The 26,414-nt window shown below is 57.5% G+C and overlaps 2 protein-coding genes across 2 annotated transcripts in view; one reads left to right on the top strand and one right to left on the bottom strand.

The window, feature by feature from the left end:
• Positions 1–5,442, top strand: part of ATG9B (autophagy related 9B) — a 9,571-nt gene extending 4,129 nt beyond the window's left edge. The window contains exons 6-14 of the mRNA XM_030933240.1: positions 1,306–2,060; positions 2,228–2,381; positions 2,588–2,767; positions 3,341–3,577; positions 3,791–3,924; positions 4,081–4,177; positions 4,370–4,493; positions 4,578–4,719; positions 4,888–5,442. Of these exons, the coding sequence (XP_030789100.1) occupies positions 1,306–2,060; positions 2,228–2,381; positions 2,588–2,767; positions 3,341–3,577; positions 3,791–3,924; positions 4,081–4,177; positions 4,370–4,493; positions 4,578–4,705 (1,809 nt within the window). The 3' untranslated portion in view covers positions 4,706–4,719; positions 4,888–5,442. The remainder of the gene's footprint in view (positions 1–1,305; positions 2,061–2,227; positions 2,382–2,587; positions 2,768–3,340; positions 3,578–3,790; positions 3,925–4,080; positions 4,178–4,369; positions 4,494–4,577; positions 4,720–4,887) is intronic.
• Positions 4,953–26,414, bottom strand: NOS3 (nitric oxide synthase 3). The gene is made up of 26 exons (XM_010379935.2): positions 26,210–26,414; positions 24,859–24,970; positions 24,159–24,307; positions 23,674–23,836; positions 22,221–22,312; positions 21,989–22,130; positions 21,583–21,722; positions 21,304–21,478; positions 20,261–20,362; positions 19,437–19,631; positions 19,245–19,318; positions 18,928–19,072; positions 18,580–18,684; positions 13,455–13,522; positions 12,943–13,059; positions 12,672–12,846; positions 10,912–11,044; positions 10,707–10,785; positions 10,389–10,576; positions 9,693–9,865; positions 9,176–9,386; positions 8,996–9,083; positions 8,127–8,248; positions 7,232–7,380; positions 6,700–6,894; positions 4,953–6,580 (listed from the first exon to the last, which is right to left on the bottom strand). Exons 1-26 carry the CDS (start codon positions 26,365–26,367, stop codon positions 6,413–6,415), a joined length of 3,618 nt encoding a protein of 1,205 aa, XP_010378237.1. The 5' UTR covers positions 26,368–26,414; the 3' UTR covers positions 4,953–6,412.

Raw genomic sequence — 26,414 nt, 5'->3', positions numbered from 1 at the left:
CCTCTGCTTATGCTCTGCCCTTTGTTTCCTCGCTCTCTTGAGTCTGCTCCTCCCTCCTCAGTATCTAAGTTCTTTCTTTGAGGCACAGCTCGAAGGTAGCCTTCTGCAGCTTGCTTCCCTTGCTCCCCTGGGAGGTCCGGAGCCCTCTGCACAGCCTTTATGTGCAGCAAGGGGAGAGGTCTTAGAAGGCCCCTGAGCCGGGGGGAGGGAGGAGGCCAGGGAAGTAGAGGTGGTGAGAGCGGAAGCTGGACCTCAGATCGGCTCTGGCAGGAGACTGCTCACCCGTCTCGTTCTCCTCTTCCCTTCTTTCCCCTCCTCCCCTGTTCCTTCCAGGGGAAGGGAAGGGAAGACACTGGGATGGACTGGAGAGGCCAGCCTGGGGGACTTGACTAACCTAGACTGGGAAAGCTGAGTGAAACTGGGCTGAAGTGAGGTTTGCAGCCTCCAAATGAGATCTGACAGTGCCCCACTGCCAGACATGGACATAGCCCAGGTCCTGGGAAGGCTTCTGGTGACAGAGCTGAAGATGGCCTGGAGTTGGGTGGGACTGGGAGTATAAAGCATGCCCAGGCAGAAGGTGGGGAGGATTCTGTTCCAGAGTTAGTGGGGGCACTGGAAACGGGAAGGAGAGGTTCTCCCATGAACTGCTGGACTTTCTGGTTTTTTGTTTTGTTTCTTTTGAGACAGGGTCTGGGTCTGTCACCCAGGCTGGAGTGCAGTGCTGCGATATCAGCTCACTGCAGCCTCCGATCCCCAGTAGCTGGGACCACAGGCACACATCACCACACCCTGCTTTTTTTTTGTATTTTTAGTAGAGACAGTGTCTCACCATGTTGCCCAGGCTGGTCTCGAGCTCCTAAGCTCAGGCGATCTGCCTGGCTCAACCTCCTAAAGTGCTGGGATTACAGGTGTGAGCCACCACCCCCGGCCAGCCATTCTGTTTTGTGTGTACAACTGAGGGGGCCTTAGGCCCTTTAAGGAGCTAAGAAGCTAGGTCCAACACCTGGAGGCGTTGCCAGGGAAGACATGACTACTGGCCACATGAATGGCAGGGATGATGAGGAACAGGGCAGTTTAGAAGAGGATGAAGGAAGTAGGGTGTGCCCTTTTTAGTGACAGGGTTAAGGGAGGGCAGAAAGGGAAAGGTGGGAGAGGGGGACGATGAGGCATGTAGCTTGGCCCTGGCGAGTTTGTGGTCGCAAACTCAGTTTGCGGGTTTTCAGGCCACACACTTAGGGGTGTGGAGCTTGAGCATCACTGTGGAGAGGAATGGGGGTCGCTGGCTCTCATCAGTGCCCGTTTCAGGAGGAGCTGAGCTCAGTTCCCTGGGCAGAGGTGCAGTCCCGCCTCTTGGCGCTGCAGCAGAGCGGGGGCCTGTGCGTGCAGCCGCGGCCCCTGACGGAGCTGGACGTCCACCACCGCATCCTGCGCTACACCAACTACCAGGTGGCGCTGGCCAACAAGGGCCTGCTGCCCGCCCGCTGCCCGCTACCCTGGGGAGGCAGTGCTGCTTTCCTCAGCCGCGGCCTGGCGCTCAATGTCGACCTGCTGCTCTTCCGCGGTCCCTTCTCGCTCTTCCGCGGGGGCTGGGAGCTGCCGCACGCCTACAAGCGCAGCGACCAGCGGGGCGCCCTGGCAGCGCGCTGGGGGCGCACAGTGCTGCTGCTGGCCGCCCTGAACCTGGCGTTGAGTCCACTGGTGCTGGCCTGGCAGGTGCTGCACGCCTTCTATAGCCACGTGGAGCTGCTACGGCGCGAGCCCGGAGCGCTTGGGGCGCGCGGCTGGTCCCGCCTGGCGCGCTTGCAGCTGCGCCACTTCAACGAGCTGCCGCACGAGCTGCGCGCGCGCCTGGCGCGCGCCTACCGCCCCGCCGCCGCCTTCCTGCGCACCGCTGCGCCCCCCGCGCCCCTGCGCGCGCTGCTGGCCCGCCAGATCGTTTTCTTCGCGGGCGCACTCTTCGCCGCGCTGCTTGTGCTCACCGTCTACGATGAGGACGTGCTGGCCGTGGAGCACGTGCTCACCGCCATGACCGCGCTCGGGGTCACCGCCACCGTGGCTAGGTGCGACGGCAGATGCCCGGGGAGGTGGTGTGTGTCGGTTTCTCTGATTTGGGGCCATGGGAGGTTCCCCCCCTTACCTCGCCCACCACTGGGGCCCTCCAGCCCTGCATCCCACTGCGCGTCCTCCTAACCGTAAGCCCCTTCCCCCCACGGGTCTCGCCTTTCAGGTCTTTCATTCCCGAAGAGCAGTGCCAGGGTCGTGCGCCGCAGCTTCTGCTGCAGACCGCCCTGGCCCACATGCACTACCTCCCGGAGGAGCCTGGCCCCGGTGGCAGGGACCGCGCATACCGGCAGATGGCGCAGCTGCTGCAGTACCGAGCGGTGAGGGTGGGCGCGACGGCTGAGGAGGAAGTTGTGGGGTCTGTCTGCGCAGAGGGCATTGGACAAACGGGCTACCCCAGGAGTCCAGGGAGTGACTGGGTGGGGAGGCTTCTTGCCCTGGCGAGGGTCGCTGAGGGCTGCTTGGTCCTGATAACGTGCGTGGGCCCCTCAGCGACCCCTGCTCAGCCTCACCGCTGCTTCCCCAGGTCTCCCTCCTGGAGGAGCTCCTGTCGCCGCTCCTCACTCCGTTGTTTTTGCTTTTCTGGTTCCGCCCTCGTGCCCTGGAGATTATCGACTTTTTTCATCACTTCACTGTGGATGTGGCTGGGGTTGGGGACATCTGTTCCTTTGCCCTTATGGACGTGAAGCGCCACGGCCACCCTCAGGTCAGAGCTGTCCCCTGGCCCTGGGGGGTTCGGCTGGGTGGGGAGTTTGCTTGCCTCTCGGAGCAGACCTGGGTTCCAGCCCTGGTGCCATTGCTTGCTACCTGTGCCGTTGAGCAAGTCACTTCCCTTCCCTGTGCCCTCGTGCCCTCATCTGTCAGATGGCGACAATGGCAATGTGCCCTCCAGAGCACAGCCAAGGCCAGGCTTGTGATGACACAGATAATGTCTGCAGAGCCCATAATGGAGTTGCTGGCACATAGTAACGTCAGTAAATGGGAGCAAAGACCACCCGGGGACGAGGAATGGGCTTGGCCCATGGGTGGGGCTGAGTAAGGACTGGTGCCTGGACCAAGGCTGTCAGGATCACCCTGGGCAAAGCACTGAGGCTCAGCCCTATCCCTGAGCTGGGTCTAGACCCAGGTTCTGCTCCGCTGTTGTATTTTTGGGTGAGAGTGAACAAGTCCCCATTGTGGTCTGTTTCCTTCACATGGAAGATGGGGCAGTGTTTCCTGTCCCACTTGGCCCCATAAGGCTCAGTGTTCTTAGCACCTGAAAGACTGTCCTTGCTCACAGTGGCTCTCGGCGGGACAGACTGAGGCCTCGCTGTCTCAGCGTGCGGAGGATGGCAAGACTGAGCTTTCTTTGATGCGGTTCTCCCTGGCGCATCCGCTCTGGCGCCCCCCAGGGCACAGCTCTAAATTTCTTGGGCACCTCTGGGGCCGAGTACAACAAGATGCAGCTGCCTGGGGCGCCACCTCGGCTCGCAGCCCCCCCACCCCGGGGGTGCTCAGCAATTGCACCTCGCCCCTGGTGAGTGAAAGCCTGGCCTCCCCTTCTGCCCTCACCTCCACAACTCCTTTCCAAACCCTTCCCCTCTAGCCTCACCTTAGGTAGTAATCTGTCTCATCGGCCCCCGCCCCCAGCCTGCTCTCCTGCCTTCTTTAGGCCTCCCCTTCCTCCACATTCCCTTTCTGTCCTCTCTTCTGACTCCCTCTTTGGCTTTCCCTCTCCTCTCGCACCTAGCCTGAGGCCTTCCTGGCCAACCTCTTTGTGCACCCTCTCCTGCCTCCGAGGGATCTGAGCCCGACAGCCCCCTGTCCAGCTGCAGCCACAGCCAGCCTCCTTGCCTCCATTTCCCGAATTGCCCAGGACCCCAGGTAAGGAGTGGAGACTGAGTTGCAGCAGTGTGGGGGCTGGGCTGATCCTCTTGGAGCCGGGAGCTGGGGCACTGTTGGGGGGATTCAGAAGCGGAGCCCTCTGAGGTCTGGTGGGAGGAGGTAATGTCTTTTGACCTGCTTCATGCTGTGTTCCAGCTCTGTGTCCCCAGGAGGCACTGGGGGCCAGAAGCTGGCCCAGCTCCCAGAACTTGCTTCTGCCGAGATGAGTCTCCATGCCATCTACCTGCACCAGGTGAGTAGAGCAGTGCCTGGAGAAATGTGGGGAGAAGGCTGGTGAACAACATGGAGACTGAGGCGGGGCAGAGTCTACGGAAGGGTCTAGCAGAGTCGCAGGAGGAGGCTGAAAAGCCCTCTGCTTCTAGTCCAGGTGCTTGGCCCTGTCCTCCTTGGGGGGCGGCCCTCATTCCTTCTCCTTTCCATGCAGCTTCACCAGCAGCAGCAGCAGGAGCCGTGGGGTGAGGCTGCAGCCTCCGTCCTGTCCAGGCCCTACTCCAGCCCCTCACAACCACCCTCGCCTGATGAGGAGAAGCCATCCTGGTCAAGTGATGGTGAGGAGGGTGGGGCCTGCAGGGGACAGAGCCTGATGGACACTGGGCATCATGGAATGCCCAGTTGATGGCCTTTGTCACCAGGCTCCAGTCCTGCCTCCAGCCCCAGACAACAGTGGGGAACCCAGAGGGCCCGGAATCTGTTCCCTGGAGGGCTTCAGGTGACAACAGACACCCAGAAGGAGCCTGACGAGGCCTCTTGCACTGACTGAGACGACTCCTCAGGGTCAGTATTGCCTCCTGTGAGGGGAGGGAGAAAGGACTGCATAGGTAGTTGGTTTGGAGTCAGACTTGAAGCAATGGGAGCGATGGTGGGAATTTGGGGTGATGTGGGGTGGTCATCTCTGGAACCTAGACCCCTGCACTGCTTGCCAAGAGCCATCTCCTCCCACAGGTACCCTGGCTTCCGCAGCCACAGGAGATTGGAGGGTGGAGTGGAAGAACACAAGGAGCCATTGCTAGAGGCCCCATAGATGACAGGCCCAGGTGCTTTAGTTGGACAGGACCTGGGAGTCAGTGAGGAACTCGCCCTGAGAACAGAGAAAAGGTAGGAGAGGAGATGCTGATGGCATCTGGAAACAAGTCTTAGAGATGGTCCCCACCCAGAAGGGATAGGGGAGACACCCCCAACTGCAGTGTGTCCTGGAGCAGTTGCCTGGGAAGAAGTCCTCGCATTTGCTCAAGGTGGGGGACAGAGGTCAAGGATGAGGCCAAGCTAAATGGAAGGGTGACAGTGAGGCAAGTGGGCTTTAAGGCTGTGGATTCGTCACACTGGTGGCTGCCGGCGCACTTTCAGTTCCCTGGGGCTTGCAGGGGATGGGGACTTGTGAGTGGAAAGACAAGAGGGCTGATGTTTTTGGACTTCAGCATGGGTGTGATGTCTGAAGAAGTGGGTGTGGCTCCCCATCCTGTATGAAATAAGCAGTAAAGCTTGCTCACGGCTGTTGCACATCTCTGTGACTCTTGTTTCTGGCAGCTCCCACTCCTGGCAGCTGAGTGCTGCACCTGCCTTCTCGATCACCAGCCTGAGAACTGCACGAGGGAGCAGCCCAGACTGGCTGGAAACCATGTTTTTAGAGAGCAGGATCAAGTGGCATGTAGGACTCTCTGTCAAAAGAACGACCCCTTTCCCCACCACATACCCACAACTGCACAGGTTAAAACAGAAATCTTGTCATTTGATAATTGTAATCCACGCCGGGCGCAGTGGTTCACGCCTGTAATCCCAACACTTTGGGAGGCTGAGTCAGGTGGATCACGAGGTTAGGAGTTCAAGACAAGCCTGGCCAAGATGGTGAAACCCTGTCTCTACTAAAAATACAAAAACTAGCCAGGTGCGGTGGCAGGAACCTGTAATCCCAACTACTCGAGAGGCTGAGGCAGGAGAATCACTTGAACTCGGGGGCAGAGGTTGCAGTGAGCTGAGATCATGTCACTGCACTCCAGCCTGGGCGGCAGAGTGAGACTCCCTTTAAAAAAAAAAAAAAATTGTAATCCACATGGGCTGGGTTAGGCACTTTAGTAGTTCTCGTAACATCTGGCACAGTCTCTTACAGTAAATCTTCAATAATAAATACTTGATTTAGAGATTAGAATTTACAGGTAAGATCCTCCTGAGAGAGGTAAGGGGAATCTAACATTCGCCTAAGAAACAGGAAGGGGGGTAGCAGTAGGCCCTAGGGTACCGCTGCTGGGAGGGGCCTTCCAGATTTAGGCGGACCCAGGCCCGAGGCAACAGGCATACAGAGGGAAAGAGGCGTTTTGCTCCTTCCTGGTGGAATAATGCTGAATCCTTGCAGCCTCTGGACAGATGTGGGAAGGCACCATCTCAAGAGGGGAGGAGCGGGGCTGGTCCTGGTCGGGCGGACCTGAGTGGGGCAGCCGCTCTCCCGGAACTGGAAGGGAAAGCCAGGGGGCTCTCAGGGGCCGTTGGTGGTGGTGTCGGAGCTGGGCGGGTCGAACGCCCAGGGCACTGCGCCCCGCAGCTGCCGCTCCTGCAAGGAAAAGCTCTGGGTGCGTATGCGGCTTGTCACCTCTTGGGTGCGCAGCGTGAGCCCGAAAATGTCTTCGTGGTAGCGTTGCTGATCCTGTCGTAAAAGAGCGCAGTGGATCAGAACCCGACTCGGATACCTCAGCAGGAACCCCGCACGCCCGGGGCCTGGTCCCCGCCTCAGGCCCGCCCCGCCCCCGGCCCGCCCCTCCGCACCCGCAGCACGCCGATGACGTCGCCGGCCTCGTCCAGCTCCATGTCGCCCTCCGTCGCCAAGATGCGCTGCACGGTCTGCAGGACGTTGGTTGCCATGGTGACATCGCCGCAGACAAACATGTGGCCCCGCTCGAGGCACAGCACGCGGTGCACCTCTGCAGCCAGCTCCGTTCTCAGGATGTCCTGCACGTAGGTCTGCGGGAAGGCGGGGTTAGGGCGGGCCCTGGTCGGGGTGGGCGCGGGGGCGCAGCCCGGGGCTGCTGGCTGGCCCTGGGCGTGAAAGTCTACGGAGCGGGCCAGGTGGGGCCTGCATGCCCTGGGGCGGTGTCAAAAAGGGCAGAGCCAAAGGGGCGGGGCGGGGGGTGGTGGGCCTAGAGGGGCCGGGACACGAGGGTGGGCCAGAGTGTGCAGGGGTGGCTGAGTGGTCGTGGGAGACCACGGAGGGCCATGGTTGGTGCGCTCCGCTGGAGAGCGCGAGTCCTCCCCTCTCTCCCTATCTTCACGTTACCATTGAGCGCTCAGGGTCTCACACCTTGGGGTTGTCAGGTTCCCGGGAGAAGGCGGTGAGGACTCGGCCAAACACCCCGCGCTGCTGGGCGTTCTGCACCTCGTCGCGGTAGAGATGGTCGAGTTGGGAGCATCGGCAGCCAAACACCAAAGTCATGGGAGTGGGCTGCAGCCCTGCAAGCAACCCCGCGCTTGGGAAGGCCCTTCTCCGAGGCACAGTGCTAGTGGGACCTCCCCACTAGCCACCCTCGCCCAGCCTGGCAGCCCAGCGTTTTGGGCTGAAGCCATTACTTTCATCTCCAAGAGGGTGCAGCATGCTTTCACAGAGACCCTGCACAAGCCCTGATTTACAGAAGGAAGGGAAGCGCCGGTGTGGTGGTGGCCCCTGGTGGAGCTGCGCTAGAATGTGCGGCTTGGGACTCAGAATTCCGTGCCCTTTGCACTGTGTGACATCGCAGTCCCCTTCCCTGCTCCCACTTCATATTCTCCCACACTTTTAACTCTCCTCCCAGTCACAGCCCTCTTCTTTTGATTGACAGACTACCCTGGGCACCCCATGCTCAATCTGAACACCTTGTAGCATCCTTAGGTCTTGGACAGACCTTGGTCAGCTCTGGCACAGTCAGGAATCCACCTTGGTCAGTTCTTCTTTGAGTCTTAGCCCTAATCCCTTTGAAAATTCTATTTTCCTTTGTCCTTAATCCAGTCAACACCTACTATGTGCCAGGCACCAGGAAGCCAGACACACAGGGCCCAGCCCTTGCCTTCGGTACCTGCCCTCCCCTTGGTCTCAGGAACGTCTTTTCAGCTTTGTGGCCTCTGTTTCCTGCTCTCTTTCCTATTTCCTGCCTTCCACCCCCACCGCTCTGTCCCTAGATTGTGTGACTCTTTCCAGTTAGTCCTTTAGTCGCCAGCCTCACCTTTGCTCTCAATGTCATGCAGCCGCTCCTGCCAGAATCCCCGGAAGGGGGCAATGCCAGTGCCTGGGCCCACCAGGATGCAGGGCAAGCTGGGATCGGGTGGCAGCCGGAAGGAGGGAGCCCTGGCAGGAGAGACACTCCATCAGGTCCCCTTTGCCATCCCTGCTCCCCCATTCTCACCATGCAGGGTGGGTGGAGCGAGGAGGAACCAGGCTCTCCTGATAAATAAGTTGATATTCATGAAGTCCTTAAAGCAGTGTCTGGCTCGTAGGAAGCGTGATGGGTTTATTAAAAAAACTCTGGGCCGGGCACAGTGCCTCATGTCTGTAATCCCAGCACTTTGGGAGGCCGAGGTGGGAGGATTGCTTGAGCCCAGGAGTTCAAGAGCAGCCTGTGCAACATAAAGAGACTTCCCATCTCAAAAACAAAAAAACAAAAAAACTTCACCTTCTTTGAGTTCGTGGTGACACCAAGGCCAAGGGTGGTCTTAACCCTAACTAGTAGTTCTCCCTGGATTGAGTGAGGATTTAGTGACTGTAGTTCCCAGGTGCCATGCTGCCCAACATCAGACAGCCCAGGGACATAGAGAGGAACACAGAAGCTTTCAGAAAGCCACAGGGCCAGCCGGTTTGATCCAAGCTCTGGCTCTGGGAGCTGTAGTTTCAGGGCAGGACTCTGCGTCTAAATGAATGAGAGAGCCAAAGCTTAACCAGAGTTCTGAAGTGACCTAATGACACCACATCCTTGACATGTTACAGAGCTCCTTCCTGTTTCCAGTGACACCCCTCACCAGTGACACTCCTCACTCCTCACCAAAGCTGCCACCCTGACCCTGGGCAGCTCCCCACCGAGTCCTCCATCTCACTTACCCCCGGATGAAGCAGGGCACAGGGTCTCCGGGCTTGAGTTGGCTTAGCCACGTGGAGCAGACTCCATAGTGCAGGGGGCCCAGCCCATCTAGGGGATGGGAAGGAGAAGCTGGTGAGGGGCCAGAGAGGGGCCAGTCCCACCCCCGCTGTGGCCAGGCCTGCTCCTGCTCATTGCCTCACCCTGGGTCCTGTATGCCAGCACAGCTACAGTGAGGTGCATCTCTCCTGGGTGGGTGCTGGGTGCTGAGCTGACTGAGTAGTACCGGGGTTGAAGCAGAGGCAGCTGGGTGAGGAGCAGTGGGGCAGGCAGTGCCACCGAAGGGAACTGCTCCAGCACCTCCAGCAGCGTGGGGCAGCGGAACCACTTCCACTCCTCATAGCGTCGGGGGTCCTGGCAGGGCAGGATGCAGTGGGTTGGGGGCCCCATAGCCCTTCCTAATGACCTCCCTTCTTGTCCCCTCCCCTGCTGAGCCTCTTTAGGGTTTCTCCCTCCTTAGTTCAGGCCAATAGAGCTTTCTGTAAGACCTGGAGAATACAGCCATGAATTCCTCCCTGGGGAGCTGGGTCTTAAAGCACCAGTGCATGTCAGCCAGAAGAAAGTCCCGGGGGGACTTTGCATGGAGGTTTCCTGCCCCTGGGGCTCCCCCAGTTCATCCCGTCTCTCTAGCCCCTGTGCCTTATTGGGGTGGCCCCCAACCTGACTGAGGGCCTCCAGCTCCTGCTGTTCCCTGGGCTCTTCTGCCAAGGTGCTGAGCAGCCGCAAGAGCTGAGGGCTGGGCGGGGAGGTGATGTCCAGGAAGAAGGTGAGAGCCTGGCGCAGCGTGCACGGGGGCAGCCGGGGGTCCCGCACCCAGCTGGGGGGAGGGCCACCTGGGATGGTGCACAGGGACCTCTGAGGACAGGGCCCAGCAGAACTGTAGTACCTGGGCTGATGTTTGTGTTTGGGTGACTGTTAGGGAGCCTGCCCTTGAGCAGCGGGGTGGGCCTGTCTGGGTAGCCTCAGTGTGTTGTGTGGGGGCCTCTGGCTGGACTGGGTTGGTCTGGGCTCCTCTGCCTCTGACTCCACCCCCTTATTTTAAATAAAGCCCAGGCATTGATGTGGCAGCAAATAGCCCCATTGCCAGCTCCAGAGCAAGCTAGATTGCCAGAGGAGCTTTGGAGAGGAGCCCGGAGGGAGGGGACAGCCTTTTGGTGGGGGTGCATTTGAGGGTGTGGGGATGGTCCAGCAATAAGGCCAGCCGGGCAGTGAGCAGCACAGCCAGCTCTGAGCCTGCCTGCTGAGCTGTGGAGGGGGTGGCCATCCCCCTGGGCCTGAGCTCCTGGAGGCCTGGGGTTGGGGGTGGGGCTGGGCATGGGGCTGGTGTGCCCTGTTGCATCCCAGGCTGCCCCTCACCAGGGCTGCCCTTCTCCAGTTGCTCTACTGCCACGGGTTCGGTGGGCGCAGGCGGGTCCTCCACGCGGCTCAGCAGCGCCTCCACAAGGCCGGGCCGGTTGGGTGGGCAGACACCTATGTGGTCCCCCGGCTGGTACTGCAGCCCCTCCTGGCCTCCAGTGTCCAGGCGCACCAGGATGGTGGCCCTCCTGGGGGTGGGGAGAGGGGCACTTATGGGGAGTCAGAGAGGGGTGGGGGTGGGAGAATGTGGGAGGAGGAGGGTCCAGGGTCGGGGTGTGCAGGACAGGGGTTGGGGGGCGGTAAAGCCGTCGTCCTCACGTGGACTTGCTGCTTTGTAGGTTTTCCACTGAGAGAATTGTAGCCTGGAACATCTTCCGCCTGTGCACGTGGATCAGGCCTGGTGGCGGGGAGGGGCAAACGAGGCAGCCTGAGCCAGGGAGCAGGGCCTGGCTCCTGAGTGCTTTAGTCCCGGGGTGTGGGGTCCTCTGAGAACCAGCCGGGTGAGGGTGAGGCCGGGGCCCACCTGGCAGCAACTGCAGGCCCTCGGCCTGGGTGCTCAGCCGGTACCTCTGGCGCTTCCAACTCCTTTTGGGGCTGAAGATGTCTCGGGCGGCAGCCTTGGCATCCTCTCCCACACAGAAGGTCTCACAGGCGGCCTGCGGGATAGGCCGGTGAGGGCTGAGGACTTCCCGTCACCAGGGGGCGACGTAGTGAGGAGCCTGGGCGGCTTCACTGCGTCTTGCTCCTGGGGGGTTGGCAGCCCCAGTGGCTGAGGCCGGCGCCAACAACAGCACCTTTTCCGCCAGCCCATTTCATGGATTCGCTGCTGGGCCCAAGGACCCAGCTGGCTCCTCCTCTGCACGTCCTGATTGGTGCATCGTTCCTTATCTGGTGAGTGTTAATCCCGTGACCTGAGAAGCACAGTGCTTGGCACACAGTAGCTCTGTGAAGGCATCTGTGTGTTCAGACCTGCATTCAAATTCCGACTCCTGTACGTACAGTGACATGCCTCAGTTTCCCCATCTTTACACCTCATTGTGTTCTGGTGAAGATTAGATGAGATACTTTATGGAATGCCCTTAGCGTTCCATAAAGTGCATGCAGATAGTAAGTGCTCCTGGGAAGGGACGCACAATTCGGGCGGCAGAGGGGACCCCACGGGGCAGACCCCTGAGGGGGTGTGGATCCTGTCAGGCACACAGCTGGAAAACTGCTGGGCCATTCGCAGGCTTGAAATCCAGGGCTCACCTGTGATTGGCTGAGCCTCATATCACCAAGTCCCGTTAATCTTTCTTTTGTGGTGCGTGTGAAGTCTTATATCTCTGCCTTCCTTCCTCGGCCCCCTCCCTCCCTCCCTCCCTTCCTTCCTATCTCCACTGTTGGTGCTCTGCTTAGCTCAGCCTTCCTGCTTCTGGTTCAGTGATGCTGTAATGGATTTTACACCTCTAAAGTCCTATTCCCAAAACCTTATGATGTGGTCTCGTCCCGCTCCAATGGCTCTTTTTGTTTAAATTCTTTAAGTCTTATTTTCTGTTCCCTTCTTCCCAATCCGGGACTATGTGTTTCTGCAGCCTGACCTCCCCGTCCCTGAGGTAGCCCTTCCTAGGATGCCCTCCTCCTCCAATCAAGGCAAATCTGCTGAGCTCCAGCCTGGGCCCCGGGGGAGCAGCACTGCTCTGAACAGTGTGGCACTGGGGAGACCGAGCCCCTGTCAACTGCAGACATGATCCCCAGACAGGCAGTGCTGCCCCTGAGGAAGCCCAGGCTTAAAAAGCCATGGCCCCCAGGGACCCACCTCTCCTTGAGCTTGCTTGCCTGGCCCTGGACCAGTTCTGCGGTGCCGGCACCGCCCCAGGCTGTCTGGCCTCTGACTTCCTGTGGCTTCTGTGCTGGCCTCAGCTTCAGCCCTTGCCTCTGTCTGACCTTCTCTCTGTCCCTTCCTTCTCCCTCCATCCTGCCCGTCCTGGGTGGGGTAGCCTGCCCTGCCCTGCACCCCCTCCCTTTGTGCGCCCAGCCTGTGCCTGGCTGAAGCTCCCTCCTGCCAGGGCCCTGCCTGCTCTCTTTCGGCTGCACTTCTGCCTGGGCTAGGCACCCCCTGTGGTCGGCAGGGCCACATCGTCCTCTGCCTCTGACCCAGAAGAGCTGGCTATGCCATGGAGAGATGAGGGTGGATTTTGGGAGGAACAGGAAGGGATCAAAGAACCAGACAGAATCAGGACAGAGTGAGGCTGGAGGAGGCATCCCAGGTGGGAGGAGTCAGAACAGGGGCTGGGCTGGGCTCACCTGGAAGGCAGCCTGGGCCCAGCCACGGAAGGCCTCCTCCTGGCCACACAGCTCGTCACCCTGGCCCAGCTGCAGCAGCCGCTCCCCGCCCAGTTCCTCCAGCCGCGTGTCCACCGCACGAGCAAAGGCACAGAAATGGGGGTACGCCCGGGAGCCCAGCCCGAACACACAGAACCTGAGGTGCAGAGGTTGTCACTGGAGCTCCCTTCGCAGCCCACGTTTGCCCAGGCAGCTTGCCCATCCATTGCACCCCTCTTGGTGAGGCCCCAACCTGAGTGTGCCCAGGGCCCCTGCACTGTCTGTGTTACTGGACTCCTTCCTCTTCCGCCGCCAAGAGGACACCAGTGGGTCTGAGCAGGAGATGCTGTTGAAGCGGATCTTATAACTCCTGGCAAGAGAGGACAAAGACAAGGTTGTCACAGGGCCCTGGAGATACATCCCAGGCCTAGGTGCAGCCCCAGGGACAGCTTCAAGGTCTCCGCCTCTGGGACAGGAAAGGCCCTGCCCGTGGGAGGGGCTGAGGGCCAGCATCCCAGGGGCTTCTGAGCCTGGGGCCCTGCCACACCACACCCCCATATCTGAAGACCTCAGGACTGTCTCGGCTCTCAGAAGCAGGCAGGTCTGGACTGTCGTTCCAGCCTGGAAGGGAGGGCATCCTAGAGCCCTGGCTTTTGGTGGGAAAACGAGTCGAGGCACAGAGGGAGGGCTTTTCAGACCCGCTTTCTGTTTGTGTCTCCAAATGCCTCAGCTCCCCCAGCCCCCTCAAACTCTCAGCCAACTCACTTGTGCTGTTCTGGCCGAGGGGAGCTGTTGTAGGGACCAGACATCTCCATCAGGGCAGCTGCAAAGCTCTGGCGAGGGGAACGTTTGCATCAGGGTTAGTTTTGTTTCATTTCAAACAACACAGAAGTTTAAAACTGTACCAGCTGACCCTCATTATTATTGATTTGTAACTTTTAATTTTTGTTTGTTTTGAAAATTTCAAAAGTGATCTGATGTTTTGAAAAATGACATTACAGAAATGTGAAAAGTAATAAAGATCACCCCATCTTCCCTCCAGGCACGTGCGCCACTGACAGATGTCAACCTTCCAGCCCTTCTTCCTTGAACGTATGTGCATATTTATAGTATTTTTTAAAAATAAAAGTGGTACCGTACTATACTTCCTTGTTTTTAATCAATAATTTTTTTTTTTATCGCTTCTCGGCCTTTTGGCTAAGATCAAGTGTAATTTTTTTTTTTTTTGAGATGGAGTCTCGCTTTGTTACCCAGGCTGGAGTACAGTGGCGCGATCTCACTGCAACCTCTGCCTCCTGGGTTCACGTCATTCTCCTGCCTCAGCCTCCCGAGTAGCTGGGACTACAGGCGCTCACCACTGCATCAGCTAATTTTTTTGTATTTTTAGTAGAGACAGGTTTCACTGTGTTAGCCAGGATGGTCTCGATCTCCTGACCTTGTGATCCGCCTGCCTTGGCCTTCCAAAGTGCTGGGATTACAGGTGTGAGCCACCGCGCCCGGGCTTTAATCAATAATTTATTGCAGGCATCCCTCCAGGCCAATACAACAATATTGACCTAATTAAGTAGTATTGTTTTTAGATATGGGTCTTGCTGTGTTGCCCAGGTTGAGATGCAGTGGCTCAATCATATTTCACTGTAACCTCGAATTCCTGGGCTTAAGGGATTTTTCTGCTTTCCTAGTAGCTAGATCTATAGGTTTGTGACACCACTCCTGGTTAATTGTTAAATTTTCTGAAGCGATGGAGTCTCACTGTGTTGTTCAGTCTGGCCTTGAACTCCTGGGCTCAAGCGATCCTCCTGCCTGGACTTCCCAAAACATGACCTCATTCTTTTTAGTGGCTACATTGTACTTCACTGAGACTGAAGGGCAGCTGGGTGGTCTGGGAACAATGCTCCCTCAAACGCCCTTGTACCTGTGCCTCGCTCCCACTTTTAAATGCTTCAGCTGGGTAATCCTTAGAAGTGGAGTTGCTGAATCCCCACTTGTTGGGGCAGGCAGATATCCTTGCAGCTGCAGGGGAGGGCACGGCTCTTTCCTCAGTCCCAGCTAACAATGGCTAGGGCAAATCTTTCCTGTGTTAGTGGGTTGTCTCATGGGTGGACAAACTCTCAGTTCCTTTGGCAGTGTCCTGGTCACTAGCAGACATTGTGCAGGTCGCCCTCCTCAGAAGACCATGGCCCTGTTTGTGATGCCATGACGAAGCGGCAGGAAGCAGACCTCCTGGGGGAAGGAAGCTGGAAGGAACGGCATCTGGTGCTCAACTGCAGATGCCTCTGGGTGCTGGTTCCCAGGTTCGCCAGAGTTAGCAAGCATGATTTGAATTTCATTTTTGAATGTTTTGTCAACATGCAACACAAGTCCAGAGGTGCACACATGTTGTGAATGTACAGCTCTATAGGTTGTCACAAACAACACACCTGTGCAACCAGCATCCCATCGAGAAACATTACCCATGGCTGGGCGCAGTGGCTCACGCCTGTAATCCCAGCACTTTGGGAGGCTGAGGCGGGTGGATCACCTGAGGTCAGGAATTAAAGACCAGCCTGGCCAACATGGTGAAACCCCGTCTCTACTAAAAATACAAAAATTAGCTGGCCGTGGTGGCGGGCACCTGTAATCCCAACTACTCGGGAGGCTGAGGCAGGAGAATCACTTGAACCGGGGAGGCAGAGCTTGCAGTGAGCCGAGATTGCGCCATTGCACTCCAGCCTGGGCAACAGAGCAAGACTCCATCTCAAAAAAAAAAAAACGAAAAGAAAAAAAAGAAACATTACCAGCATCCTGGAAGCCACCTTTGTGCCTCCTTCCTGTCACTGCCACCCCCACCCCAGTGACTAGCTCCTCTCCCAATTTCTAACTCCATGGATTAGTTCTGTCTGTTTCTGAACTTTATATAAAGTGAATCCTGTAGTACAGTATGTATTCTTTGGTCTGGCTTTTTTTTTCTCTTCACTTTTTTTTTTTGAGACAGAGTCTCGCTCTGTCACCCAGGCTGGAGTGCAGTGGCCGGATCTCAGCTCACTGCAAGCTCCGCCTCCCGGGTTCACGCCATTCTCCTGCCTCAGCCTCCCGAGTAGCTGGGACTACAGGCACCCGCCACCTCTCCTGGCTAGTTTTTTGTATTTTTAGTAGAGACGGGGTTTCACCGTGTTAACCAGGATGGTCTCGATCTCCTGACCTCGTGATCCGCCCGTCTCGGTCTCCCAAAGTGCTGGGATTACAGGCTTGAGCCACCGCGCCCGGCCCTCTTCACATTTTTTGAGATTCACCTGCATTGTTGTGTGTGGTTGTCTTTTGTTCACACTTAGTGCAGTATGGCACTTGAGTATACCAGAATTTATCCATTTTTGTCGATGGTCATTTGAATTGTTTCCAGTGTGGGGTAGTACAAACAAATTTGCTATAAATATTCCTGTTCATATTTTAGTGAATATACCCCATTTTCTGTGAGCTGTATCCTTAGATTTGTTAAAAGTTTGGCATAAAATTACATACATTGAACTGCACAGATCTTAAAGGGCAGTTTAATTTGCTTTGCTGTTTGACAGTTTTATTTTATTTATTTGTATTTTATTTTGAGTAGAATTCTTGCTTTGTCACCCACCTAGGCTGGAGTGCAGTGGCGTGATCTCGGCTCACTGCAACCTCCACCTCCCAGCTTCAAGCAATTCTCCTGCCTCAGCCTCCTGAGTAGCTGGGACTACAGGCATGCACCACCACGCCCAACTAATTTTTGTATTTTTAGTAGAGATAGGGTTTTGCCATGTTGGCCAGGCTGGTCTTGAGCTTCTGACCTCAAGTGATCTGCCCACCTGGGCCTCCCAAAGTGCTGAGATTATAGGCGTGAGCCACTGCGCCTGGCCTGGCAGTTTTATTTTTTAAAAAAGAGATTCAACATGCATCTACCCTATGACCTACCAATTCTACTCCTAGGTATTTATCCAAGAGAAATAAAAACATAAGCCCACAAAAGCCGGGTACAAGAATGTTCATAACAGCTTTATTCATAATAGCCCCGACCTGGAAACAGCCCAAGTGTCACCAACAGGAGAACGGATAAACAAACTGGGGATATTCACACAATGAATGGCACTCGGCAGCAGAATGAGTGAAATACTGAGTCACGCAACAACACGGGTGGGCCTCAAAAACAGACTCAGCAGGAGATGCTATAACATTGCGTGCTTCCATCCCAGTGCTGTTCTAGAGCAGGTGAAACTAATCTGTGGTGACAGACACTTCTGACAGAGAGACAGACTGGAAAGGGATTCACGTGAGGAACTGATGAGGGAACTTTCCAGGGTGATGAAAATGTGCTATGCCTTGTGAAGGCTGTAGCTTATATGGGTGTCTATACACCTTTATGCTAAAAAAAAGTCAATTGCTGGTGCTATTTTTCTTTAAAAGGTAGGTCAGAATGGAGGCTGAAATGGACACTAAGGCAGCAAAAAGGCTTTCACCAGATTCAAGCTTGCTTATGATACTGAGGGCCAGGTGCAGTGGCTCACGTCTGTAATCCCAGTACTTTGGAAGGCCGAGGCAGGTGGATTGCTTGAACCCAGGAGTTAGAGACCAGCCTGGGCAACATGGCGAAACCCCATTTCTACAAAAAATACATGGCATGCGCCTGTGGTCCCAGCTACTTGGGAGGCTGAAGTGGCAGGATTGCTTGAGTCTGGGAGGTTGAGGCTGCAGTGAGCCATGATCATACTACTGTACTCCAGCCTGGGCCACAAAGTGAGACCCTGTCTCAAAGGGGAAAAAAAAAAGAGTACTGAGGAGGTACTTAGTGCTAATAAGGGCTTTAATGCCTAGAAGCTGGAGCAGGTAAGACCCAGAAATGAACCTAGCCTGGGGCAGCTCAGAGACACCTACGCTTGCAAGAGAAGGCATTCAGTGATGGCACTCTAGCTTTGTGTTTCTTTTTAAAAAGTGAAGTTATTGGCCGGGCGCGGTGGCTCAAGCCTGTAATCCTAGCACTTTGGGAGGCCGAGACAGGCGGATCACGAGGTCAGGAGATGGAGACCATCCTGGCGAACACGGTGAAACCCCGTCTCTACTAAAAAAATACAAAAAACTAGCCGGGCGAGGTGGCGGGCGCCTGTAGTCCCAGCTACTCAGGAGGCTGAGCCAGGAGAATGGCGTAAACCCGAGAGGCGCAGCTTGCAGTGAGCTGAGATCCGGCCACTGCACTCCAGCCTGGGCGACAGAGCGAGACTCCATCTCAAAAAAAAAAAAAAAAAAAAAAAAAAAAAAGTGAAGTTATTTAATCTATGTTGGCATTGAAACAGCACTCTATTTCTTCTTTTAAAAAAGGAACCTGTGGCAGGAGGATCTCTTGAGGCTAGGAGTTCAAGGCCAGCCTGGGCAACATAAATAGATTCTCAAAATAAAACCAATAAAAGAAAATGCTGGAATAGTGTTGTACGTGTTGTAAATGTACAGCTCTATGGATTTTTACAAACTGAATACACCTGTGTAACCGGCGTCCCATTAAGAAACATTACCCGCATCCTAGAAGCCGCCCTCAGTGACATATCCCTGTTTTTCTTGTCAGTGCCAGAGCACAGTCTAACCTCTTGGTCAGCCAGGATGTGCCTTCCTTGTATTAAAAACTTGCACTGATAATGGAAATGACTTGGGGACGCAGTTCAGCAGATGTGCTTGTAGGCGGGCAGCCACGTGGATGGGCTAGGAGTGTGGCTTGTGTGGGGTTTCAGGCTCCGGGGGTCTCTTAGCATCGTCTCCCTTTCCATCCTGGTGTGTGTGTGTGTGTGTGTGTGTGTGTGTGTGTGTGTGTGTGTGTGTGTGTTGAACAGAGGTTCCTGCCTAGTCACTCCAATTCTGAGTCCTCATTCCCAGCAGCCCCTTTCCTGGAAGCTCTCACCTCTCCATTCTCCGGGGGATCCCCATTCCCGAATGTGCTGGTTACCACCAGCACCAGCGTCTCGTGTTCAAGGGACACCACATCGTACTCATCCATACACAGGACCTGTGGGTGGGAAGACAGATATCCTGGGTTCTGTGACCCCCAGAGGCCCTGTCCTCCTCACTCTGGCCTCCCTGGCAGTGCAAGATTCAGGCCCCAATTTGATCTCTAAAGACCTGTGGTTCCGGGTGTCAAGTCACACCTGTGAGTCCTGACTTTTAACACTTCCTGTCCTCCAGGGCACCCCTGAAGATACTGATAGAGCCCCCTCTTTCTAGCTCCCTGCTCCCCTGGGTTCAGCCCTACCCGGGGATCAAAAGCCTTCCGGAAAAGTCTCCCCAGCTGCTGTGCGTAGCTCTGGGCCCGGCCGGTCTCGGAGCCGTACAGGATTGTCGCCTTCACTCGCTTCGCCATCACGGTGCCCATGAGTGAGGCGGAGATCTTCACGGCACTGTGGGAGAGGGAGGCATGAGGGTGTCCCAGGTGCACAGAGGCAGGGCCTCCCCAGGCAAGGGTCCACTCCCCTCACAACAGGGTTTTGGGGTACTGAGTGGGGCCCAGAACGCTGCTGGGGCAGGGTCCCCCAGGGTGCATGGGGGAGGGCAGTGCTCCTGGGTACCCACTTGGCCACTTCTTTAAAGGTCTTCTTCCTGGTGATGCCAGTGCCCTTGGCCGCACTCCCCTTCCAGGGGTCTGGCTGCAGAGAGGTGATGGGGTTGGGAGGGGAGGTAAAGAAAAGGAAAGGTTAGAGGTCCCCAGGGGCTGCTTAGAATTAGAGCTGGGCCCAGGCTGGCAGAGCCAGTTAGGGTGGGCACCTGGTAGCGGAAGGCTGGGGACAGGAAATAGTTGACCATCTCCTGATGGAAGACAGGAGTGAGGCTGCCTGAGATGGGGGGCACGATCCAGGCCCAGTCTGCAGGGCAGCCCCCCCTGGCCTTCTGCTCATTCTCCAGGTGCTTCATGAAGGAGGCTGTGGCGGCGTGGTGGTCCACAATGGTGACTTTGGCCAGCTGGAAGGGAGAGAGCGGGGAGAGGCTCAGACCAGACCCACAGACCTCGCCCATTCTCCCTCCACCACTCCTGTCACCCAAAACCACATGTGCCTAGGTTACCCCATATCTAACACACCCTGTGTCCCCTCAAACCACAATGTCGCCCTCACCCCAAACTGCATCATGCATGGTCATGCTCCAAGTTCAACATGAAACAACAGCTCTAATCTCCAGCATCTATATGCCTGGCCCCCAAACCAAACAGCCCACAGAAATTCTCAGCAGGCCCCGGTTTCCTCAAACTATGACTCCTGGTGTGCCCTCAATCCTAGTATTCGTTTCCAGGATCCAGTGGGTCCCTAAAAACTAAAATACCCAATATGCCCTGAGAATCAATATGATTGGGCATGCTGTAAACAGCAAGGTCCCTGGCACACAGTAAGCCGCCAGATGACAGCGCCTGGAATAGTACCTGCCCTGTCCCCAAACCGCAGGCCAGTGTGTGCCACAGTACTGGGACTATGGAACTTCTTCTGTCTGTCCAAATCCTGCCCCAGTTTCTAAACGGCTCCCTCTCTTCCATCCCCCGCCCCTGCTGCCCCTGCACGCAAACCCTTTGCCTTCCTGGCCAGTCTGGGCCTATGCACCTGGTAACTGTGCAGCACGGCCACGTTGATTTCCACCGCTGCCTTGTCTTTCCATAGGGACGAAGTTGTCCGGGTGTCCAGGTCCATGCAGACAGCCACGTCCTGGGGCAGGAGGGTGTGTGGCATCGGTAGGGACAGAGGTGATGGGGGTGGGGTGGGGAGACTATCTGTTTCCCACGCATGGCTGGAAGGAGTGAGGTGGGTGGTGTCCATTGGGAGGCCTGGCTGTCGAGTGGACTGGTTCAGGTTTTTGCCTGCAAAGGCACCTCAGAGCAGAGAGGGATCTTGGCCCAGTCACTCTTCAGCCCCGGGCTTTAATTTCTCATCTATAAAATGGGTCTTAACCTTTTCCGAGTCAAGGTCCCCTTTGAGAATCTGATGAAAGCTCTAGAGCTATGGGTCCTATACCTGGAAGAACAACTACATGTTCACACCTATGCCCATGCTCCCCTCACCCACCCACTGACGCTGACACCCACCCACAAACCCACACACTGACACCCGCCCACCCCTACAAACCCACAATTTCACACTCACTGACTACACACACCCACACTCACACCCACACCTACACACCCACACTCTCACACTCACCCCTACACACCCCCACAAACCCACACTCACCTACCCCTGCAAACCCACAAACCAACACTCACCCACCCCCACAAACCCACACACTCATACTCACCCCCTACACACCCACAAACCCACACCCACCCACCCCCACAAACCCACAGTCTCTCACCTACCCCAACAAACCCACATACTCACATTCGCCCCCTACACACACCCACAAACCCACACCCACCCACCCCCACAAACCCACACACTCACACCCACTCACACCCCCCCCCACACACACCCTCCCATCCCCCCACCCCTTTGCCTCAGTGGTTCCAGAGCTCGTCCTCAGTTCCTATTTAGGAGGCAGCCCTGGACCTGCTCTGATTGTCCCCGTGGCTGGCATTTTGGGGATGGAGTGAGAGCCAGATTCCCACCTAGGGCAGGGATATTCGGTGCCTGAGCCCCACCCCGCACCTCACCTCCAGGATGTTGTAGCGGTGAGGGTCACACAGGTTCCTCGTGCCGATCTCAGTGCTCATGTACCAGCCACTGAAGGGGGCTGCGGGGAACTCCAGGCCCCCAATTTCCAGCAGCATGTTGGACACTGCTGGGAGGGCGTACCAGCGCAGGCCCAGAGCTGCAAACCACTCCAGCCTGGGGGTGTTGGGGTGTGGGATCAGCACCTCCTTGCAGGCCCTCCTTGAGAGGCTCAGGGATGGCCCCCTCCATCCCACCCAGTCAATCCCTTTGGTGCTCACGTGGGGTGCTCCAGTGGCACCTCAAGGACCAGCTCAGGGGGCAGAAGGAAGAGTTCTGGGGGCTCATCCGGGGCCTGGAGCAGCAGGGGCAGCACGTCAAAGCGACCGTTTCCTGGGGTCCAGCCGTGCTGAATGCAGAGCTATGGGGAGCAGGCCAGAGAGGGGCCTGGGGGCTGAGCCTCATGCCCTCCTCAGGGACCCCTCCGTCCACTGTCTCCTGCCTTCAACTCCAGGACCCCTCATCGACTGGGTCTCCATGACCACCCAGGCACTCCTCCTTTGGCGTTTTTCATCCTTTATCTCACCAAAGCTCCCCTCTTCCTGCCTGGATCCCTAGAGCCTTCTCCCACTGGTTTCCTCATTCTCCACCTTGGGGACACCCTTGTTGGTGGTTCTCGGTGCCCACCTCGGTGATCTCGACGTTGGCTGGGTCCCCCCGCACAGAGCCATCCTGCTGCCGGTAGCCCGCATAGCGCACCAGCTGGCTGTTCCAGATTCGGAAGTCTCCTCGGCCAGGGCAGCGCTGCGGGAACACTGTGATGGCCGAGCTGGTATGCATGGGGAAAGAGCCGGTCAGAGCCCTGCCTTCCCTGCCTCGGGGGAGAAGGCTGGGGCCTGGTGTGGTGGGGAGCACTCACCGAAGGTTGCCCCGGTTGGTGGCGTATTTGATGTGGTTGCAGATGTAGGTGAACATTTCCTGTGCAGACCTGCAGTCCCGGGCATCGAACACCTGAGCCAGCCGAGGCAGTGAGAGAGGAGGGTGAGGAGAGAGACGGGATCTTGAGTATCAGCCCCAGAGGAGCTGCTGATGAGGAGGCAGGGGCCATGGTTCACCCCATGGTGCCCTCCTGACCATTGGCATCCACACTGATCCCTTCCTGCCCTGCTCTCTGACATATGTAGCACCATCCGGGCTGCTCCTCATCTCCTCCCTGGGCCAGGTGTCTCCCCATCCCTACAGAAGCTGCCTTGGTACCCAGTACAGAGGAGGGACTCAGCCTCTGTCAAACTGATGCTTGGGTTAGGCACTAACAGATGTCTAAGAGGCAGCCTAAGAGTGTGGGCAGCAAATCCCCCATGATCCATGGCACTCAAGAAAGGATGGGCAACCCCAGCCAGCCATCTGATTTTCTTTGAGCGCATGGATGGTAGGAAGGGAAGGCTGCACCAGGGGCCTCCTAGGACCCTGCTCATCCTGACGTTCTAGGGCTTGGAGGAGCTGTTTTGGCTGGCTGAGTGGAGGCCCCAGGAGGAGGCTGGGAGGTCCCACTCCTGCCTGAGGGAGGAGGAAACATGTGCCAGTGACAGGGGCAGGGGAGTGGCAGGGACCAGCCTGGGGTCAAGGGAGGGATGCAACTCTGAGTAGGGTCCACTATGGCAGCTCAGATGGATCAAAGTTGAGTTAAAGCTTTGAACGACTTAGAGCGTTAGGCAAGTGTCAGATAGGATTGTTTTTATTTTATTTGAGGCTCCTTTGGGATTCACTGGGCACGTGGCTTTATTTCAAACTCTTTGGCGGCCAGTGATGGTGAAGGAGGCCAAGGCCATGGGACCAAGTCCCCCATGGGGCAGCTTGCTTCTCTCAGTGCTGTGGTCACAGGCTGTTCCAGTAACCAAGGCCAGCCCCGAGTCTGTGGGCTAGGGTGTGAGGGAGGGCGTCGAGGCAGGGGAACTGGGGAAGCAGCGGGTGTGGGTGAGGGGCTGCCCTGGACTGGCCTAGCAGGAGAAGCCTTCTCCCTTAGGGGAGAAGCAGCAGGCAGGGTTTTTCCAGGAGGCTGCTCCTGCTACTGACAGAACCACCCAAGGAAGCTCCGCTCAGCTGTCCTCACCCTTGCAGCAGGTCTAGACTTCTTTCCCCTCCTCTAGCCAAGGCACTACCATAGGGCTTAATAACCAGGTCTTCACTACTGGGTTGAGGTTCCCCTAGGTGCTGAGGGTGGGGCGGTCCCCCTACCTTTCCAGTCTCTAAGGGAACAGGCAAAGATCTCCCCCACTGTTTGGGACCTCCCGGTCCCTGGGAAGCCTCAGGAACTGCCCTGCCACCCTGCTCCCCTTTTATTAGTGCCTGGGTCTCTCGCTTGCTGGCCTCACCTGCAGCTTCCCCCACTGGATCCGGCCCACACAGCGGGGAGCGTTGCGCCAGGCCTGCTTGGCCCCGAACACCAGCTCATTCTCCCTAAGCTGGTAGGTGCCTGTGGCTGCCACCTCAGCTTCCACCTCTTGAAGCCGCTGTTGGTGGGCCTGAGAGCCGCTCCTGGGGAGGAGAGGGATGGGAAAGGGACAAGCAGGAAGTTGTGTGGGACAGGGAGGCCCTCCTCCAGGCTATGTGTGAGCTCTGGGGAAGGGCTGGAGGGGCCCATGTGGTGTTAGGATCTGGGAAGGGAGTGGGCCGCGTTAGGATCTGGGAAGGGAGTGGGCCGCGTTGGGATCTGGGAAGGGAGTGGGCCGCGTTGGGATCTGGGAAGGGAGTGGGCCGTGTTAGGATCTGGGAAGGGAGTGGGTCATGGGAAGGTCGTCATGGGGTTTCTGGGGTCTCAGTGGGACAAGGGAGGCTGTGGCATCCGGGAAGCTGTCACCTCTTGATGGAGCTGTAGTACTGGTTGATGAAGTCCCAGGCCTGACTCAGCAGCTGCTCAGGGGTCGGGGGGCCGGGGGAGGGCCGGCCCTGTAGTTTCCGTGGAAATACCAGGGAGCCCAGGCAGCGTCTTGGGGTGCAGGGCCCATCCTGGGTCAAGGGAGTGCAAAGGTCAGGCCAGGCCAGGGAGCAGGTGTGGGACGGGAATGGGGGAGAGGGAGGAAGGGTGCATGGGTGGGACAGGGGAAAGGGAGGAGGGATGCAGGGTTGGGATGGGGGAGAGGGAGGAGGGGTACAGAGGTGGGATGGGGGAGAGGCAGGAAAGGTGCAGGGGTGGGATGGGGGAAAGGGAGGAGGGGTGCAGGGTTGGGATGGGGGAGAGGGAGGAGGGGTGCAGGGGTGGGATGGGGAGAGGGAGGGGGGTGCAGGGGTGGGATGGGGAGAGGGAGGAGGGGTGCAGGGGTGGGACAGGGGAGAGTTTGAGCCAGGGTGCAGGGGTAAGGCTGGAGGCTGAGGGTCACCCAAGTCCCGTGCATGTCCCTCAACTCTGCTGGTTCTTCCCAGTCCTCTCCTCTTTTTGGAAACAAGAGGCCAATTCAGAGAAGGGTGGCGCTTCCCTCTCGGACCCCATCTGAGGCCTGGCCTTACCCACCCTTTCCCCTGGAGACGATGGGGATGGGGACACGTCAGGCCGGCCTCACCTGCTGCGCCTGGGCGCTGAGGGTGTCATAGGCGATGCTCCCCACCTCCCAGTTCTTCACACGAGGGAACTTGGGCCCCTCTGGGGGCTGGGTTAGCGGGGAGCTCGGAGGGCTGTTGGGAGCCAGGGATAGAGTCATCAGGAAAGGGTTTGTTTCCTTTTGGCCTCCCCAGGTGTCACTCGGAGGCCACGGTTACAGCACTGGCGATCTCAAGGCCCACCTGCTGCATGCCTTCTGACATCCCCCATGCCTTAGGAGGTAGGCGTGAGCTGTGCCTCTGTTTATAGACCAGGGTCCTGGGCCACAGGGGCTGCTGGTGCTGAACTCCTGAGTCCCTGCCCAGAGGCTGAGTTTGCACCCCACCTGCAGCACCCACCTCACCTCTTCTGGAGATGGGGTGTCCAATCCCCACAAAGTTGCTATAAGCCCTACCCTGAGGGGGACAGAGCCTGGTGCTTGAGTGGAGGGAAGCCCTGCAGGGATTCCTCAGCCCTGATTTCCCTCCACACTCACACCCCCTCCTGACAGCAGCCCCTTGTGTGAAGGGAAGCCTCGCAGGTCTTATCACTTCCTCCCAGAGCCACTAGCGGCAGGGAGGAAGGGAGGGACTCAGGCCAAGGGTGCGCCTGAGCAGCAGGGCCCCAGCCCTCAGCCTTCCCCGCAGAGCTGCCTGCAGCCCCAGCCTGCCCCCTGGCCTGGCACCCCACCAGGCCTCTGGGTCCTTCCTCTCTACTGGGACCTCTGCCCCAGGGAGGACTCTTCTGGGAACTGCATGGTCCAGTTTTCGGGTGACAGCCACTAGGAGAGGGGGCTGGAGCAGGGGAAAAAAGCCTGGTGGCTCTGTCTTCTCAGTCCCCTTACCCCAAGGGCCTGAGTCTCCTGCCCAACTCTCTCCCTCTTCTGGGAGACCCCACCTTCTCACTCTCCTGTAACCACTGCTGTCAGCTCCTTTCTTCTCCAGCTAAATAATCATCGCTGCAGTTGAATGCTTGCTGTGAGCTAGAAACTTACTACCCCACGGAGTAAGTATTGCCGTATCTCCGTTCTATAGAAATGGAGGTTCAGAGAGGTTAAGTAACTTGCTCAAGCAGCTCTTGGTGGCAGAGCAGCATTCAAACCCTGGCCGGATTCTATAGCTGGCACCCTTACTCCCAGCTTTCACCTGCTGACTCTGATCCTGGTCTCCTTTCTGAGCCTCCCAGACTGTCCTGTTCTGTGCACACCGATAGCCCTTTTGCATTTGTGACCTGGCTCTCCTGGCTGGGCTACAGGTTCCAGACCTTCCCAGCCCCAAGCTTCAGGCCTTGACACCACCCTTGTGCCCACCTGCTCCTAGCTGCCTGGCCCTTACCTGTGTTCTGGCGCTGGCGGGGGTAGGGATGCCGGGGCCCGGCTGGGCTCAGGGGCAGAGGTGGCTGGGCCCTGCTTGCCGCACAGCCCAAGGCCCAGCCCCAGCCCCAGGCCACAGGGTGGCCCAGGTTCCTGGGCCACGCTCTTCAAGTTGCCCATGTCACTGTGCGTCCACTCTGCTGCCTGCTCCAGCAGAGCCCTGGCCT

Source organism: Rhinopithecus roxellana, chromosome 6 (genome assembly GCF_007565055.1).
Source record: "Rhinopithecus roxellana isolate Shanxi Qingling chromosome 6, ASM756505v1, whole genome shotgun sequence".
In the NCBI taxonomy this organism is placed as follows: Eukaryota; Metazoa; Chordata; class Mammalia; order Primates; family Cercopithecidae; genus Rhinopithecus; species Rhinopithecus roxellana.
The sequence above is the reverse complement of the archived record's forward strand: the minus strand, read 5'-3'. Positions and strand labels throughout refer to the sequence as shown.

Bases quoted from the DNA above. Each gene is read 5' to 3' on its own strand.
- NOS3 (XM_010379935.2), bottom strand. From the start codon at position 26,367: ATGGGCAACTTGAAGAGCGTGGCCCAGGAACCTGGGCCACCCTGTGGC. The intron at 24,971-26,209 runs GTAAGGGCCAGG...GGCTCCCAACAG, and splicing joins CCGCCAGCGCCAGAACACAG to CCCTCCGAGCTCCCCGCTAA. The intron at 22,131-22,220 runs GTGAGTGCTCCC...CATGCATACCAG, and splicing joins ACCAACCGGGGCAACCTTCG to CTCGGCCATCACAGTGTTCC.